The sequence below is a fragment of the Podarcis raffonei genome, chromosome 2 (assembly GCF_027172205.1).
Source record: "Podarcis raffonei isolate rPodRaf1 chromosome 2, rPodRaf1.pri, whole genome shotgun sequence".
NCBI lineage: Eukaryota > Metazoa > Chordata > Lepidosauria > Squamata > Lacertidae > Podarcis > Podarcis raffonei.
This window is the reverse complement of record NC_070603.1, coordinates 34,184,689-34,202,767: the sequence shown is the minus strand read 5'-3', so window position 1 is coordinate 34,202,767 and position 18,079 is coordinate 34,184,689. Positions and strand designations below refer to the sequence as shown.

Below are 18,079 nucleotides of genomic sequence, written 5' to 3'. Positions count from 1 at the left end.
ATTTCTCTGTTCTCACTGTACAAATGCTGGCCGCAGATTAATTGGTAACTTTGTAATATTGCAGGGACGTGGTTAGACATGGGTTTGAGCATGACACCCACAGGAATATTTCAGGGGGAGAAGCAAAGTAAATACAGCCATACCTTGGTTTTCGAACAGCTTAGTTCTTGAACGTTTTGGCTCCCAAACGCCGCAAACCCAGAAGTGAGTGTTCTGGTTTGCGAACATTCTTTTGGAAGCCGAACGACCGACAGGGATTCCGCAGCTTCCAATTGGCTGCAGGAGCTTCCTGCAGCCAATCAGAAGCCGTGCTTTGGTTTTCGAACGTTTTGGAAGTCGAATGGACTTCTGGAACGGATTCCATTCGACTTCCAAGGTAAGACTGCATTCCAAACAAATAAGTGCACATAACTGACATCTAAGAACAGGCCCTTCATTTCTGATAAATCAGCTGACGTTGCAGCAGTGAGTCCTGGGTAGACCTGGCCTTTGAGAACCTTGTGTTCCAAGTCTCTCTCTTTTTCGTTTCTCAGTGGGGTAGATCAGTAGTCCAGCAACAGGAAGACCTAGCATCCAAACAATGTATTCCTACGTACCACTGCAGCCCTCAATCCTGTCCTTGGCTCCCTTCACCTGTTTGAGCCCTTCATTAATTGCACTGCATCTACAACCAGCTTCATAGCCCAGCCCCACTTGTTCTTCCATTAAAAAAACCAAAAACCTTTGACAAAATTGCAGACGGAGAGTACAAGATTTTAGTCACGCTGACACTTCTGCTTTTTGCTTCCTACAGCATTATGAGAAAATGAAACTGCTGCAATGGCCAGGGCAGGCGAAGGGAATCGGGGAGAAAGCAGAAGCAGAAGAAGCCTATTCACCCTAACTCAAGTGAATGGGGAGGGGGGAACAAAGCACCATAAAAGAGAAGTAGCCGTGCATTCAAAAGAGCAGGCACAGAAGAAAGGAGATCATGCAAGTCTGCGGCGATGGTCAGCATGCGGCAATGGCACTTCATTCTGGGAATGTTATTCTTCAACCTAAAAGGTGAGTGGTTTGTGTCTGCCTGTTTACCCTGAACGGTCAGGGACATACAGGGTAAGATGGGAATTGGGGGTAAGCGTGTGATAATTTCTGCAATTTAGAGGCAGCCTGACCCATACACAAGAGATATGTGCCTTCAGAGTTTGCCTTCTGGCAAGATGCAAGGAGTTGCAGCAATGCAAAAGATCCAATTTTGCACTGGCTCCATAGCTTAAATTTATGGAGTGTGGGGTGGAATTTCAGAATTTAATGCATTCTGCCAATACCTTCAGGGCAGTGGGGGAGGGGGCTGTTAGGAAGGAAGCTGTGTGGACACAGACTAATTTCTGTGGAGTAAAGAGAGCAATTCCCCCCTTGTCACAAGCTGCCCATCCCTGGTGTGGAGAGAGTCTCTCTCTACACACCAGGGATAGGCAGCTTGTGACAAGGGGGGAATTGCCCTCATTACTCTGCAGAAATTGGTGTTGTTGACACAGGGCTGAAGAGATTGCACCATCAGCACGGCCATTTCTGCTTGCCTGGTGGAACAACCTGTCCTCTCCGTCCCCTGCACGCTGTTCGGTGGTTCCCCCAGCCACCCACCCGCCCTGAGCCAGTTTGGGGACGAGGCACGCAAAGGAAGGAGAGGAGGGAAAGCCCTGCTGCACTACTAGAAGTCCTTGGGTGGATCCAGCCCACTGAACTATCAGATGTGCCCAGCAGCCCCTACAGCTTTGTCTCCTAAGCTGGTTGGGGGAAATGAAGTGCTCTGCCTGGTCTTTAGAGGACCATCTCTAAATAGCAGTGCTTTATCTCCTGTTCTTGGCGCTGATGAATGATCTGTGCAAAGGAAAGGCAGCATTTCCAGGCACCCCAACCTCAGCGCTGGATTAGGGAAGGATGGAAATGCTGGTTGTGCGTGCATGTGTGCACATGCCTGTCTCTGCTTGTGTGCAAGAGTGAGCAACTCTGTGAGTGCAAGATATTGCAGTGCAGTTTCTTGTGGGGAATGTGCATGCGCAAGAATTGTGTGTGTGTGTGTGTGTCTGTGTGTGGGAGAGAGAGAGAGAGATTGATTTGTAAGTACACTGTATGTTTAGTGTGCATGCATGTGTGCGCATGTGCACATCCATTAAGCAATGTCTACCGCTGGCATGTGGCATTCGCAAAGTTGGCTATCAATAAAGGTTCTGGGCCCAAAGGGTTAACCACCCTAGATCTAAAAAAATGAAGTTTAACACTCATTATCTTTTCAATATGAAGATTAAGAATTTCCCAACAATTCACATGATCACCACCTCCTGCCAAATCCTAGCGGCTGAGGGGTCTTCACCCCCCCATAAAACAGTTGATGGGCATTGCCATTCAAATATGTGTGTGTGTGTGTGTTTGCACGCGCGTATTCATTGTGTCATGTGATCGATTATGTGGGGCGGGGCTTTCCTGTCCGCCATATTTTATTCAAGTTGGTTGGCACACACACCCCGTAGCAGTGACTTTAGTGTATACAATCAACTCATCAATCATAGACCCCAATATGAATGATTTAGTAACTGCACCTTCCCTGGCCTGATCAGAACCCCCTCACTCGCTTGTTTATTGCCTCCATACCCAAAGACAGCAGAAGTCAGGGGCCAACACAGTTCCTGCTCAACTAGTGAAAAGAACGGCAGATTTAAGCCTTGCAGCCGGGATAGGGGAAACCTGTGGCCCTCCGGAAGCTGCTGTTAACTCCCAACATTAAGTACCATGAACTGACATGCCAGAAGAATAGAGGTGGGGTGGGGTGGATTATTGGAGTTCTGATCCAGCCATGAAGATGTGTAGAGCAATTTTATATTTTTTTCTGTGATACCAGAAGGGTAACATTGGAGAGCTAATGCCTCACTCCAGGTTTATTCTGCTTTTCAGGTTGCATGTCTGTTCTGACTGGTCCTAAAGCACTGAGTGGATTTTTGGGCAGGTCACTCTCTGTGAGATGCAAATATGATGCTGGGTTTAAGAAACATGTAAAATATTGGTGCAAAGGAGGTCCATGGAGCAGTTGTGAAATAGTTGTTCGGACGACAGCATCTGAAGAAGAAAGGACGGCTAGCAGAGTTTTTATCAAGGATGATCGTTTTCGTTTGGAATTCACAGTCAGACTAGAGAACCTCACACAGGAAGATGCTGGGATTTACTGGTGTGGCATAGAAAGAACTGGCTCTGATTATGGAGTCCCTGTAAATATCACTATTCTCCCAGGTGAGTCCTGTTTCCAAGTTATACAGGAAACTCAAAAGCCAAATACAGCTAAAAGGGGAAGAAAACATCACAGAGGGTCTACGTTCTGTGCACATTAACCCCAAAGGTGGTTACTCCTTGGTAAGCGTGCATAGACTTGCAAATATAAAGGAGAGTTGCTACTTTTATACTTTAAAAAATGACAGTCATACAACTCCTCCTCTGTAGCACAAATATTTTGATAATTTCTCACTTTTCAGAATGAGGTTATTTTATCCTTTCAGCAAGGAAATAATGGTAAACGAAACAAATTTTGTTTTATGTTGTTGCCAGCTGAGATGGCCCAGTTGGTAGACCATGAGCCCCTTAATCTCAAGGTTGTGGGTTCAAGCCTCACATAGGGCAAAAAGATTCCTGCATTGCAAGGGATTGGGCAACTCTACAATTCTATGATGCAGGTACAGTCAAACCTCGGTTGTCGAACTTAATCCGTTTCAGAAGACTGTCAGCAAAGTCAATGGAGAAAAAGAAAAAAACTTCCCAGAAGCCGTTCAGCTTCTGAAAATCGTTTGAAAACTGAAGCAGTTACTTCTGGGTTTTCGGCATTCGGGAGCCAAAATGTACAATAACGGAGGCATTCAGGAGCCGAGGTTTGACTGTATAACATTCACATTAAAGAAATCTATGCTTGCAGAATTGTCTCCTGCCATAGATTATCTGCCAGCAAGGCTGCCTGAACTAACTGGAATGAATTCGAAATCTCAAAGGACATGCCTGCAACACAGTCAATTCCCAGCTTGACTGTACAGCAGCCCCATGTCAGCACATGAGAAAACCAATGTCACACTTAGGATTTCTCCCATCTCAAGTAAAAGTGTTAAACTGGGAGGAAATGTGCTTGGAAGCAGGGAATTGTAACCCACTTCCCACTAGAATTATCTACCCAAGTCGTTCCCTGTCACTCTGTGATAAAAGTGACCCTGAAGCCATTTGTATACCCCGTAATAACATGGATCAGGGCAACATGGATATTTAAAATAAATAAATTAAAACCCGCCACTAAAATTTGGGATCCCATCAGATCTCACAATTTCTGTGCTATGCTACAACAGGCATTTTGTTATTCATGGGGTGTGTTATATAGCATTGATCTCTCACGAAAAAGCTCACAGCATCTTACCTTTGTTTAAAAACATTTGTTCACCCTCGCAGCACTTTCTTTGCTACAGTGTAAAGGTAAAGGGACCCCTGACCATTAGGTCCAGTCGTGGCTGACTCTGGGGTTGCGGTGCTCATCTCGCTTTATTGGCCGAGGGAGCTGGCGTACAGCTTCTGGGTCATGTGGCCAGCATGACTAAGCTGCTTCTGGCGAACCAGAGCTGCGCATGGAAATGCCGTTTACCTTCCCGCCGGAGCGGTACCTATTTATCTACTTGCACTTTGACATGCTTTTGAACTGCTAGGTTGGCAGGAGCAGGGACCGAGCAACGGGAGCTCACCCCGTCGTGGGGATTCGAACCGCCGACCTTCTGATCGGCAAGTCCTAGGCTCTGTGGTTTAACCCACAGCGCCACCCACGTCCCTTACCACAGTGTAGAATGAACCTATTGCTCCTGTATGGTAGCTTGAGAAAATGCTTTCTATTACATTGCAGGATTGATTATCAGCAACATCTCAGTGAGGAGGGGAGGGGGACTTGGCTTTTGACTGCCCAGTGGATACCAGGCTTCCAGATGACCTGTTTATGGAGCATTCATCCTGACGTGCTTTCAGGGAGATTGGATGACCCTGGCTATTTGATGAGAATTCATTCCGATTTGTTCGCAGAGGGGTTAGATGGCATCGTGTCAAAGCGAGCGCCATCCCACACTTTCCAATTGCATTTTGCCATCACTTCTCCTCCTTCCCAAAAGCCAGATCTTTTGGGAAGCAGATTTATTGCACATGGCCTCCCAGTCAACTATCACTGTGCAACCTTAAGTTTGTGTGTATGTGATTAAATCCCACCCCCAAATAGTGACTGCCTGGAAGCATCCACAGTCAAGAGGAAGCGTAAATAAGACACTAGAGGTTGAAACAATGTCCTGTTCTATTCTCAGAGGGTGGGATTTTTTTACTATGGTACGTGCGTCTTGCGGAATGTACCGCATGGCATCATAGTGAAATTTGTTGGAATGCAACTTCTCCTCTGTAGCACAAATATATCTCTGTCAGAAAGGAAGCTCCTTAATTCGTAAGATGCACTAGCTCAGTAGTTCATTTACCGGGCTAAAGTTGAGTAGAATTTCCCAGAAACGGAGCAACATGGGCGAGAAAGGGAAGTCTGGGGGAATCCCAGTGCTTTGAAGTCACCAGCATCTGAGTAAGATGTTGCGGAGAGAAGCATCTCTCTTGTGGTGTGGCTTCAAGGTGTTGTGTGTGTGTGTTGCCTGCCCCGTGTCCTCCTTCTTTGCAATTCTCAAGTGAAGGAGCACAACATTTGAGACTGGTTTTTGGGGTGTGCTTTTTGGAACTAACAGCCCCGCTCCCAATGTTCTCTGATGGTTGCTGGTAGGAATATTGTGTACCATGTGCACTAAGACATAGCACTGGTAGCATTCAGTGGAATATTCACAGACAGCTAACCTACTGACTGGGTGTCTCGTTTCCCCCCCCCCTTATTGGTAAGCAGCTGCAGAGATCTCCACATCTGATCACAGCAACATTCCCGGGGGAAAGGTTTTAGGCCTCCTTACCCCTAGGTTCCATTTCATGGATACAAATATGCTCTCCGGAAGCTGCTCTTACGCCTTGTGGAAGTTAATGAGAGTGATTCACTGTGGGCTCTTCCACACTTCTCTTTGTCCCGCAATTTCTTCCTTTTGGTCTTTTCTTTTGTCCCACTGTTTCCCCAGGAAAACCCGCTGAGGGCTCACTTCTGCTTGTCTTGTGCCTAAAAAGCACAGGTTTTGCCTTTGCCCCACAGCTTTCTCCTGGGAAAAACAGCCCTATTTAGTGCTAAACTGGAACAAAGACAATCTGTGGAAAATCCAGTTGCCATTTGTTCTGATTCAGCACTAAAGATCGGGTTTCCCCAGGAGGAACATTAGAGAAAGCTGAGGTGGGGTGTAAGCCCTGAATTGGAACAAAAGTCGATCTGCAGAAAACCCCAATTGACATTTGCTCTGATTCAGTGGTAACTACCACGTTTTCCCTGGAAAAGCAGTGGGACGAAAGAGAGACCTTTCACACCCATGTCCAGAAGTCACCAATCAAACATAAATGCAGATGAGCCCTGTGAATCAGGCAAAATGCTCATGATTTGGTAAACAATTTGAGGGGGGGGGGGAATGATTTCAGCCTGCTTCTAGCAGCAGACTGACCTGATCCAATATTTGCAGACTTACTTACTACTCAGAATGCAGTTCCCAGGAAGATTACGCATGTCTGTGGATTTTGCAATTTCATTTTGGTGCACTAAAAGTGCACATAAAAAGTTAGTTTTCAAGTTAAAGATGACTGTGTACTAAAACATGCATTTTGCATTGAAATGCATTGGAAAAAATGTGTATTTTTCACAAAAAAGCCCATATAGAATGCATACGTTTTAAATGTGGACTTCTCTTCCATTCCTTCAAAAGATCTGCACAAAATGGCATGGAGCAGGACTATAACTGAGCACCAGCTAAACTGAAACAGGATGGAATTAGGCTGCTGAGTCCATCCTTAATTCCCCCCTACACTTCCTCCCTCAAACTATTTCAGATGTTGCATGCCTCTCAAAGATAATATTCTATAGAGAAGTGAAAAGTGACCTATGTGCAAATTTAGATATTAAGCTTGCCCTCAAAATTCAAACAACATTCGAGCTGTTGAGGGAGGAGAACAACAACTGTATATTAGTGATCACAACGCAGAGCCTTTTCTGTCACATTCTCCAGTTCCCTGTGGCAGGTAGACTTAACAAAAAATCCTGAATGTTTTCCTAATCACAGGTGACTCATGAAGTTTTGTTTTGTCGACACTTGCCGATTTTATTAATGGTGCTGCGTTTTTTGTTGTTCCATTTTTTTCATGTTAATTTAAAAATTAACTATAGTTCAATATATTTTTTAGAATACTTTCACAAACCAACCAACCCACAAGCAAACAAACGCACAAGCTCTCTCAGTGTTGCAGAATGCCACAGAATATAAAATGCAGAAAAATAAAAGAAAGGCACATTTGCGCCAGCTAGCTATTTATGTGAAGGAAACGAGTGGTTTAGATGCTGCAAGGGGAAGGAAGCAGCAGAACATACTGGGCAGCTGCAGCCACAGTAGAAGAACAGACAGTTTTCCTGGAGCTGAGTTTGTTTGCACAAAACTGGTTGGAAAGGGCTGTGGAGCAGCCATGCAGCAAGAAACCTAAAGAGTTATTAGGTGTACCTGAAACACTTCTCTTTGTTTCCGGTGAGCAACTCATATTTCCCCCCTCCACGACATACTGCTTTTATTAAATATTAATATTCTTTTCATGATATCTATTTAACATTATTTTTTTAAAAAACAAGAACACCAGAATTGCTTTCATCAGTGCCTTTTTTAAAAGACACCGAGAGAACCGGGGCAGAATGTACATTTGAAGCTCCTCCCTGCCTTTTCCTTCTCACAGCACCTTGTGGCCCTCCATGCTTGGGGGCCCCTCTGAGAAGGTGAGCACTGGCGGAGCAATGGGGGTGCGGGGGGTGCAGTCCTCCCCAGGTGTCTTCTCTGAGGGGGTGACATTGCTGTGCCACCCCTGGGACACTGGCCCTGCGGCCAGCTAGCTCCACCCCTGGGTGCCCAACATGTGCGCCGCTCTGGGTGCCAGAGCAGCTAGCCCCACCTCTGAAGGCGAGGAGTGTGGCAAGGAGCGAATGAGCTTTCTCAGGGGGGTCTCCTCTTTTGCGGAATGTGCTCCTCAGGAAAACATGCCTGTGGCACAACGCATTGGATAAGACATTCCTGTTTGCTCAGAATTCTGGGCTTTTAACTTAAGATTGCACAGCAATATAATTTGTGGCCTCTTTGTGCTCATCTCTTAGTGGAGTTGAGTAGGACCCCTCCTTATTGTTATTAAATTATTATTATTATTATTATTATTATTATTATTATTATTATTATTATCAGCAGCAGCATCTGTTACAGTGATACCTCAGGTTACATACGCTTCAGGTTACAGACTCAGAAATAGTACCTCGGGTTAAGAACTTTGCTTCAGGATGAGAACAGAAATCGCACGGCGGCAGCAGGAGGCTCCATTGGCTAAAGTGGTACCTCAGGTTAAGAACAGTTTCAGGTTAAGAACGGACCTCCGGAATGAATTAAGTACTTAACCCGAGGTACCACTGTAGTCACTTTACCTTGCCCAAGGCAACTCAGAGCGACTTACAACCAAAAAATATCTAGCCAGTTTGCATTGCATGAAGTGCAATAATAAAAGGTATGTCACAAAATCAGTGAGCACAGGGTGTTCCATGTGGGTAGGAAGCGCCTTTAAGATACAACCTCTCACCTCAAGAGATTTGACTTCTAGAGCTCCGCAGGTTGCTAAGGTTGTTCAGTTGTTGTTGACTTAACAACTTTTGGAATCTTTATTTTATGGTGTTTCATTCTGTGTATTTAGTTTGAAATTATTCAGAGGATGTTTGATATACTATATATTTGTTAGTCACTTAGGAAAGTTTTGGGGGATTTTTGGTAGAAACAATGAATAAATGCAATAAATAATGACAGTACCTACTCAGAAGCAAGCCCTCACTGAGTCTCTGCCCACTTACCTGGGAGTAAACCTCCCTGAATTCAGTGGGACTTACTTCTGTGTACATATGATTGCAGTGTTAATGAAACTTATCCACTGTTGTATATTTCTCATTTTTTATGATTACTCCAAGATTATATTTTCTATTGGCATCTTGTGTTGAGTAATAACGCAATGCATGAAAACTGACACTAATTGATAGAATTCCAAACTACGCCCCCCACCCCCCGCTTTGGCCTAATGTCCCTAGTGTTACTTTTCCATACAAAAGGAGAGGGTTGTGAGTGCTGTTTACTCTGTTCTTTTCAGGTCCTTACTCTGGATTACCCATCATCAGTAATAGTACAGTGAGTGGACCCTTGGGTGGGTCGTTATCTGTCATATGCCGTTATTCAGAAGCATATGAATCCTATCTGAAATTCTGGTGCAAGGATCTGAATTACCAGTGCAAGAAAATTATTGAAACAACAGAATCATCTTCCCTAGTGAAACAGGACAGATTCTCTATCAATGACAATCGTAGCCTCTGCCTATTTACAATTATTACAGAGAACCTGACTCTGGAGGATATTGGGCAATATCGGTGTGGGGTAAATATACCACTTGGGTTTGAGGATTATTTTCCAGTCACTGTGGTTGTCTTGCAAGGTAAGTTCTTTCCCTGACTTTTAGAGACAGATTTGGAAGTCAATATTCATGTTAGTACAAAAAACAAGGGGTACACGTTATAAGCTAAAAAGCAAAAAGTAGACAAAAGGCTGATTCAAAAATTTAATTTATGTGAATAGTAGTGTTTTCGGCATCAGGTGCTCATGAGCAAAAAACAGACAGGGTAGCTAGCATAAAGCACCCATTTCCAAATGCATCCTTCATCAGTGTACATGCGTATTGCATAAAGGGGACCAGGAAAGATTTTCTTCAGTGAGGCTTGTATGATCGTAAGATTGTAATATGTATACAGCTAGACCAGGAAGGTGGCGGCAGATGTGAGGAACGCCTGTCGCTCTCTGTTTCCCCAGGAAGTTCTCTTGCTTTCATTTTGAAATTCTTGTACAATTCCTCACCTACCAAGCCATAGAAAAGCAAACCTCAGTTGACCAGAACTGTGTGTCAGACACATGTCTTATGCTATCGGTATGGGAAACTACGTTACAAACTCCCAGACCAAGTTGGTCCTTGCTCAATAAATATATGCTGAAACAGTTCACAACAACTTGTTTCAAGCCGTCTACTCTTCATATTTGAATTCATATTGAGGGTGACAGTTGCTCATGCACACCCTCCAACTGTCGCTATTGTAAAGGAACATTCCTGGATTTAAAGAAGTCATCCCGGCTTCTGATTGGATCCTGGAATGTCCCAGGGATATGTCAGTGCTTGAAGCCAATGCTGGTACTGGCTGTGGTGCTGCGCTCTTCTGTGAGTCAGCTGACTAAGGCCACACTCTGGCATCCCTATTTTCATCAGGGGAATGTCGGAGGGTATGCTAACATTGCTCTAATCCACCACCACTTCCCTCACTTCTGTACCAGCTTCGCCGTAGAGCTTTCTGTCCATTGTGCTTTTTTGATTTTGACTTCAAGCATTGCAGTACATGTGGATACTAGGCCCTGTGATGGGCAAGGATTACAGGTGTTTTGTTTTTTCTTCTTCTCAACCTTCTGCTCTGCCACTCTGAGGCTGGTGCCAGCATGAAGGCAGGTTACCTGACTCCGCTTTACCTGTGAGATCTGAGTCAGGCAACCTCATGCAAACAGTTGGCTGTGTGTAACATCAGAGGTTGCACAAGATTCTCCTCGCAATACTGTTCTTACCACAGAAGAGGAAGAGCGAACTCATGCTGGTCCCCAGCTCCAGCCACTACACCGCTCACATCAGTAAACGGTTGAAGTAAGCAGCTATTTGCACAGGAAAGAAAGCTGATGTATCATCTAACCAGGACTCCTTCCAGACTAAGCTATTTTATGGTCAGGATTCAAACACAGACCAGAAAATTTAGGTGGCACAACCATAGTGAGTTTCATGTTTCTCTGCAACAAATCCACTCTCCCGGCAATTTGACTTTTTGCAGGAAAGAAAATGCGCTAGAAAGTGTGCAGTAACACTTAATTTGACTTGACGTCACACAACTTCCCTGCAAAGGATTACGAATGACTGCTCAGTGAACAGCTGACATTGTATAACCTCCTTGCAAAGTTTATGCAAACAGATTGGGATGAATGTTCGACTAATTGGCCATCTGGAAGTGGCCTGGCTCTTAGAAGTGAGTGAGGCTGAGTGAGGCTCGGTTTCAATGATGACAGATGTAGGCGGCCGACCAGAGGAACTGGTGGACTCATGATGCCTTCACACATGCACTCTTGATTGTACAATATAATGGTATATACATATAGAGAGATAGGATGAAGTCTGTGTTTTTGTCTCTGTTTTAGAGCCTCTCACTACTACAGTAGCAGCGGCAGCAGTAACTACCAGAGGCCCAGACTCTGAACCACCAGGGTAAGGACTCACACAGAACAACAGATGTCTGTCAAAATGCTGGTGTAGGGAAATCTAAGACGTGCAGCTCTTCATTTCCATTTGTGGTTTCCAGCTTCTGCTGTGACACAGTGCTGCTTTGTGTAAGGAGCAAAAGGCTAGCTAAGCACTGAGCAGCCCATGTGAAGTATTTCACATGTTATGTTAATTCTGAAACGGAACAGAAAACATTTGTTCTCCTAATTGCCAATTGGGAATTTCAGCAGGATACTTTCAGAGCAGGGGTGAAGAACCAATGATCCTCCAGATGTTGTTGGACTACAGTGGTGCAGTAGTTAGAGTGTTGGACCAGGGGCCAGGAAGACCAGGGTTCAAAACCCCACTGAGGGATGAAGCTCAGTGGATGTCCTTCAGCCAGTCACATCCCTCAGCTTAACCTACTTCACACCATTGTTTTGAAGATAAAACCGGGAGGCGAGAGCCATGGATTCCACTTTGAGCACCTTGGAGGAAAGTGGGATCTAAGGGAATGACTAAATTATTTTCAACATCCCTGATCATTGGCAATGCTGGCCAATGAGAGCTGAAGTCTAACAATATCAGGAGGACCACTGGTTTCTCCATCCCTGATGTAGAAGGAAAGAGATCTGCAAGATGAAGGGAGAAGGGGCACTGGAGATGTCAGCTCCCAGTCACGCAGCAGCAAAAGTAGGGAGTGGAGTTTATCCTTCCCCTTTATCACAAACCAAAGGGATTTCTCTCCTGCGGAGGAAGATTCAGAGCTTCCAAATTCTATCCAGCAAGGTCCCATTCACATTGCAGAGCTACATGCCAAAGAACAAGCAGCAACCAACGCACCATGTCTCACATAGGTAAAGGTAAAGGGACCCCTGGCCATTAGTTTCAGTCGTGGAAGACTTTGGGGTTGCGGCGCTCATCTCACTTTATTGGCCGAGGGAGCCGATGTACAGCTTCTGGGTCATGTGGCCAGCGTGACTAAGCCGCTTCTGGCGAACCAGAGCAGCGCACGGAGATGCCGTTTACCTTCCTGCTGTAGCGGTACCTATTTATCTACTTGCACTTTGACGTGCTTTTGAACTGCTAGGTTGGCAGGAGCAGGGACCGAGCAATGGGAGCTCACCCCATTGTGGGGATTCGAACCACCGACCTTCTGATTGGCAAGTCCTAGGCTCTGTGGTTTAACCCACAGCGCCACCCGTGTCCCAGATGTCTCATATACTTCCTGCCTTTTTTATATCCCAGCCTTTTCATCACAATCCTGTTGCCGGTTATTTTTCTGGTGCTGGTGGTGCTCTTAGTAGCAGCTTTGCTGCTAATGCGGAGCCTGAAGAAGCAAAAAGGTGAGTGGATGTGTGCAGGAAGTCCCTGCATTTTATCTTTCCTGTCTCATCCTTTCTGTCTGCCCCTACCTTTCCATCTCCCATGCCTCTCCACTGTCATTTCTGGTTACCTCCATATTTTCAGGTGATTTGAACTTTGTGTCACCTCAGACTCCTGAACTCTGGTTACGCGTCTGTTAAAAACTAACTGAAGACCTCCAGTGCAACCCTGTATATGAGCTATCCTACCGGGCTGGCATTGGAGTGGGGCGTCATTGTTTTCTGCACTTTTTTAAGGTAAAGGACCCCTGACCATTAGGTCCAGTCATGGCCGACTCTGGGGTTGCGGCGCTCATCTCGCTTTATTGGCCGAGGGAGCCGGCGTACAGCTTCGGGGTCATGTGGCCAGCAGGACTAAGCCGCTTCTGACGAACCAGAGCAGCGCAAGGAAACGCCGTTTACCCCACAGTGCCACCCACGTCCCTCTGCAGTTTTTTACTTGGTTGTAAATTGCTTTGGGACTTTTTTTTTAGTGGGCAGCAATACACAAATTTAATAAGCTTAATCTAACACAGTGGTGTGGGACGCGGGTGGCGCTGTGGGTTAAACCACAGAGCCTAGGACTTGCCAATCAGAAGGTTGGTGGTTCGAATCCCTGTGACGGGGTGAGCTCCCGTTGTTCAGTCCCAGCTCTTGCCAACCTAGCAGTTCGAAAGCACATCAAAGTGCAAGCAGATAAATAGGTACTGCTCTGGCGGGAAGGTAAACGGTGTTTCCGTGCACTGCTCTGGTTCGCCAGAAGCGGCTTAGTCATGCTGGCCACATGACCCAGAAGCTGTATGCTGGCTCCCTCGGCCAATAAAGCGAGATGAGCGCCGCAACCCCAGAGTCGGCCACAACTGGACCTAATGGTCAGGGGTCCCTTTACCTTTACCTTTAACACAGTGGTGTGGAATCTCATGTTTTTAAACTGAGTATTATACTGCTGTTCAAAGTCCACCCTGGTCTCCATTACAATGAAGGGCCTGCTCAAAATATTTTAAATAAGTGAACAGACAATTCCTTTGGCTGAACTTGTATACAGTCATAACTACAGTTAATATATTTCTCCAGCTATAGCCACTCAATGCAGCTTTACTTTCCCCAATATCACACCCAGGAGCTACTTATGGAGGCCTTGAAAATTGTTTTATTTGTGGCTACCTAAAAGTAGCAGTGCAGAAGAGCAGGCGGCAGAAGTGAAACTTCCTGAAAAAATAAACTGGGTTTCTAAAGCACGTTGCTGTTTAGGTGATGCTGTGCTGAGGCAGAGGAAGGAGGTGGAAGAACAGAACAGCCCCTTCATGCAGAACATCTGCCTCTACCCAGACCAATACAGAAGTTGGATTAGGAGGGCTGGGGAAATATGTACCCACTTTCCACAGCCAGCTACCCACATCTCCTTTGAGAACATTTCCTTCCTGCTATGTGAAGATACTGTGGATATGCTCATTCTTTCCAAATGCTTGTTTTCCTATTTCCCTGACCTGCTTTTAAAATGAAATGGGGAAAAAATAGTTTTAAGACACTGATGTGACATTGCAGGCTCTCTGCTATCTTTTCAGCTGCCAAAGCATGTGGGGATATCCTCCTGTCTACGGTAAGTGGCAAAAGGACTTCTCCCTTCCCTTCCCCTCCTCTCCTCACTTTTGCCTTCAACCTCAGCAGGCTTGCGGAACCAAATTCTTGCTCTTCCCAGAATGCTAAGAGTAGTTTCAGGGAACATTCACTTTAAAAGGCCACTTCCCTTGACCCACGCTGACCCACTCCCAGGACATCCTGTTACAACTTCTGTGGAACTCGGTACAATAGGGTACCATTTTCTTTCAGGTAGCTTACTGTGGTGCTATACTCAGACAGTTCTTGCACCTGTTGTGAACCAAGATTGCAGGCGATAGCTCCGTGTGCGTTTTTTTGGCCACGTGCAAATGTCTTGGGGAAACATACCCTGAGATAATGCTACAGATACAAAGAGGTATGGGGGGGGGTCTGCTCAAAGATACCAAATGGGACACCGTGTTGTTTTTGGTTTAATTTCAGGCTCCTAATCGTGCAGAAGGCAATACTTCTGAGAGAACTGAGAAACCAAAGCAGAGACCTCACCACAAGACAGCTCCGCCCAGCTCCCACCAAGCAACAAACCACACAGAAGAAGTGGAATATGCAACCGTGATGAAAGCTTCGACTTCTGCTTCTCAGCCAGAGGTTCTTCCCATGAGTAGAAAATTTGCCAATGCTTTTTGCTCTTTTTATATCCCACCTTTGATCTCCATGCATGTTAAGGGGCAGCGCCTAAAAACTTATATCGTTTTTGAGCGCATCACAAAGAAGGTAGTTTTGGAAAGACCCCTGTTGCTTCGTGCAACTGATTTCCCGAGTTAGTGATTCACAAAGAACCCTGGGGAAATGCATACGCCATAAATTACAGCCCAGACCATCGCTGCCACCACGTAATAGGCTTCTCAAAATACATGCTTCTGTTAGTAGTGCAAAATGGGTCTTAGTTCATTTTGGTCTGTATTAAGTCTGGCAATGCCAGGACTGCATAAATAATGGGCAAGATCCACACAAGCTCTCTTAGGTCCAGCGCAGGAGCATGTCAGTTACTATGCATGTGCCCCAAAGTGTGACTGTCACTGCTTATATTGGACTTTAAAGACACATTCTGTTATCCTTAAGTCACAATGTGGCGCTGCAGTCAACTGAGGTTTTCCCATGATGCAACAAACTCCCAAAAGACTGAGCCAAAGCAAATTTGGGTGGATGTTGGTTGCAGCACCAGGCATTCCCCACCATCCCTTTGGGTCTTCCCTCTTCTGAAGCATCGCTGTTGGTCTAAGCTAGAAATGGGATGCTGAGTGGAATGAACTTCCATTGCAATAGCACTCCCCTATGGCAGAGAGATTCTGCATGTTTACTCTCTGTACCACAGCAGTGATGTCTAGAGTCTCTGAGCCACTACTAGCAAATTCTGCCCAAGTACAATCTTGCAATATGTTAGGCAAACCAAGAGTGTGTGCACTTGTGTTGCATATTATTATGGGATTATCCTGCCCTTCCTCCAAGGAGCAGGATTTGTGACAGGCTCTGAGAAGCTTGTGGGTTGACTGTCGTTTGAGAGCCTGCCTCCCTGCCCTTTCTATTGGAATAGACTGTTTGCCAGTGTGGATGAGATTCCCCCTCCATGTTTGAGACTTGGTCTCCCTGTCAGATAGGCTATGCTGAGAGAAATTAGACCCCCCCCCCAGTTTTCTGGGGCTTGGGTTTGACTCTCCCCAGTCCAAAACGAACACACTGCCCATTATAACAGGGGTGGAGAACCTGTTTTAGCTGGAGGCCCACATTCCCTTCTGCACAAACTACTTGCGAATTTTATCTTGTTTCTACACACACTGAGCACACCCCCTTGCACACCTTCAACCAGGGAAGCAAGAGGCATAATTGGAGTTCACGGACATATTCCAGCCAGGCAAAAACACTCAGTGAGAATGCAAAGCTTAGCCAGTAAGTGGTGTGGCCTGGGGACAGTCCCAAGGGCCAAAAAGAGAGGTGTGGAGGGCCACATTTGGCCCCTGGGACTGAGGTTCTCCACCCCTGCACTACACGACACTGCCTCCTTGCACCCTGCAATGCTTTCTCTTCTTGCAATAGTCCCTGCCTCCTTGACCAGTGCTGTTGCTGTTTTTTTCACTTTCTAGGTTCCTACAGTTACAGAACAGGTGTCTTATGCTTCCTTAAGTTTTCAAGGTCCAGTTGAAGAAGCTACGTACGCCAATATGTAGTAGGCACCCAGTTCAAATCCTGATAACTATCAAGTACTGTGGACTGAAAAGGAAAAATAGTTGGGACCTTCCTCGTGGAACTCTTTCCCTTTCTGCTCTTCTCCCCCTCTAATAATGGACTGTTGCAACACCTTGTCACTTATAGTGGTGTGACTGGACTCCACACACTTGATCCCCAGTGGCCTGTGATGAGTTGTAGCTGATCCTTACCACTGCAGGAACCTCGGAAGAAAGCTACAGTCAAGAAGCCATGTTAAACTAAGCCTGCCTGCCTGCCTCAAAGTAGCAGTCTAATAAGCTGTGATGTTTTCATAGGTCACTGACAGGGATGGAACAAGCTCATGCCTGGTTTGCTTGAGTTCTTTCCTAAGGCCATTCCATTTTTGTGCTTATTTTTTTAAAAAAAAACTACAGAAAATTATTTAAATATTTTATCACAAGATAATATTTAAACACATGCTATTTCACTGCAAACATTTGAAATCCTAAAGTATACAGTGGTACCTCAGGTTACATACGCTTCAGGTTACAAACGCCACTAACCCAGAAATATTACCTCAGATTAAGAACTTTGCTTCAGGATGAGAACAGAAATCGAGCAGCGGCGGCACAGCGGCAGGCCCCATTGGCTAAAGTGGTGCTTCAAGTTAAGAACAGTTTCAGGTTAAGAACGGAACTCCAGAACGAATTAAGTACATAACTAGAGGTACCACTGTACATTTAAAAAGCCTGTGCATTATTATTTTTTAAATGTATCTATAAACCAAGAACTGGATTGCAAAATCTGAAGAAGTGCAAAATCTATGGGGCGATCTGGATGGGGTGGATCAGATCAAGTTGCATTGGAATCAGCAGAAATCAGACTTCTCAAGCATCCCTTGCTCTCCACACCGTTTCTCTTACATCAATGAGTTTTACGTTCTGCCATGTTATTGTACGACCGCTGCTGTGTGCTTGCCTGTGAGTCCATTGCTATCTGTAAGGTACCTTTGATATCAAGAGCCAATGAAGTATCACACATTGTTTGTAATCTGTGTGCATTTCTGCATGATTGTTACTGTGGTGCTTATTCGAAACTTAAGAACTGCTGTTGGGAAATTCTCCTGGGATGGGTGCAATTAAGAAACACAAGTGGTTTCTGATAGTGAGACGAACCAATCAAAAGCTGAAGTCGGGAGTCGGGAGGAGAAGAGGATACGCTCAGCCTGGAGGCTCAGAACAGTTCATTGGTGGGTGCTTGTTGGCTGGGGGATTGGCCTGTCTGCAGAGAAAGTGGAAGTATCCAGGCACTATTGCCCAAGAGGCTGTTTGGAAATATCCATGGCGGCGTGAGCTTGAATTTCCTTCTGTAATTGGGAACAGATACTCTGTTAAGTTGCTCCTCACTTGAAGAGGACGCTGGATCTTGTGAATGGCCCCAGGAGTCCTCATTAAAGC

The 18,079-nt window shown here is 45.5% G+C and overlaps 2 protein-coding genes across 3 annotated transcripts in view; one reads left to right on the top strand and one right to left on the bottom strand.

Moving 5' to 3' along the window:
* The window catches only part of RAB37 (RAB37, member RAS oncogene family), a 78,131-nt gene that overhangs the window by 44,599 nt on the left and 15,453 nt on the right, over nt 1-18,079 (bottom strand). The gene's annotated exons all lie outside the window — the stretch shown is intronic.
* On the top strand, nt 693-17,672 carry CD300LF (CD300 molecule like family member f). 2 transcript variants are annotated; one of them, XM_053375811.1, is made up of 8 exons: nt 698-1,044; nt 2,932-3,264; nt 9,313-9,651; nt 11,436-11,502; nt 12,745-12,842; nt 14,426-14,460; nt 14,901-15,065; nt 16,559-17,672. In XM_053375811.1, the coding sequence occupies exons 1-8, from the start codon at nt 987-989 to the stop codon at nt 16,640-16,642; spliced, it is 1,179 nt and encodes a 392-aa protein (XP_053231786.1). In that variant the 5' UTR covers nt 698-986; the 3' UTR covers nt 16,643-17,672. The 2 variants fall into 2 exon arrangements, with proteins under 2 accessions (XP_053231785.1, XP_053231786.1); XM_053375810.1 differs by lacking the exon at nt 16,559-17,672 and having other exon boundaries at nt 693-1,044; nt 14,901-16,262.

What these genes read in the sequence shown, in the direction of transcription:
- CD300LF (XM_053375810.1), top strand. Translation starts at nt 987, where the DNA reads ATGGTCAGCATGCGGCAATGGCACTTCATTCTGGGAATGTTATTCTTC. An exon ending in GTTATTCTTCAACCTAAAAG is followed by an intron (nt 1,045 to 2,931) that starts GTGAGTGGTTTG and finishes TCTGCTTTTCAG; the next exon opens with GTTGCATGTCTGTTCTGACT. An exon ending in CCAGACTCTGAACCACCAGG is followed by an intron (nt 11,503 to 12,744) that starts GTAAGGACTCAC and finishes TTTATATCCCAG; the next exon opens with CCTTTTCATCACAATCCTGT.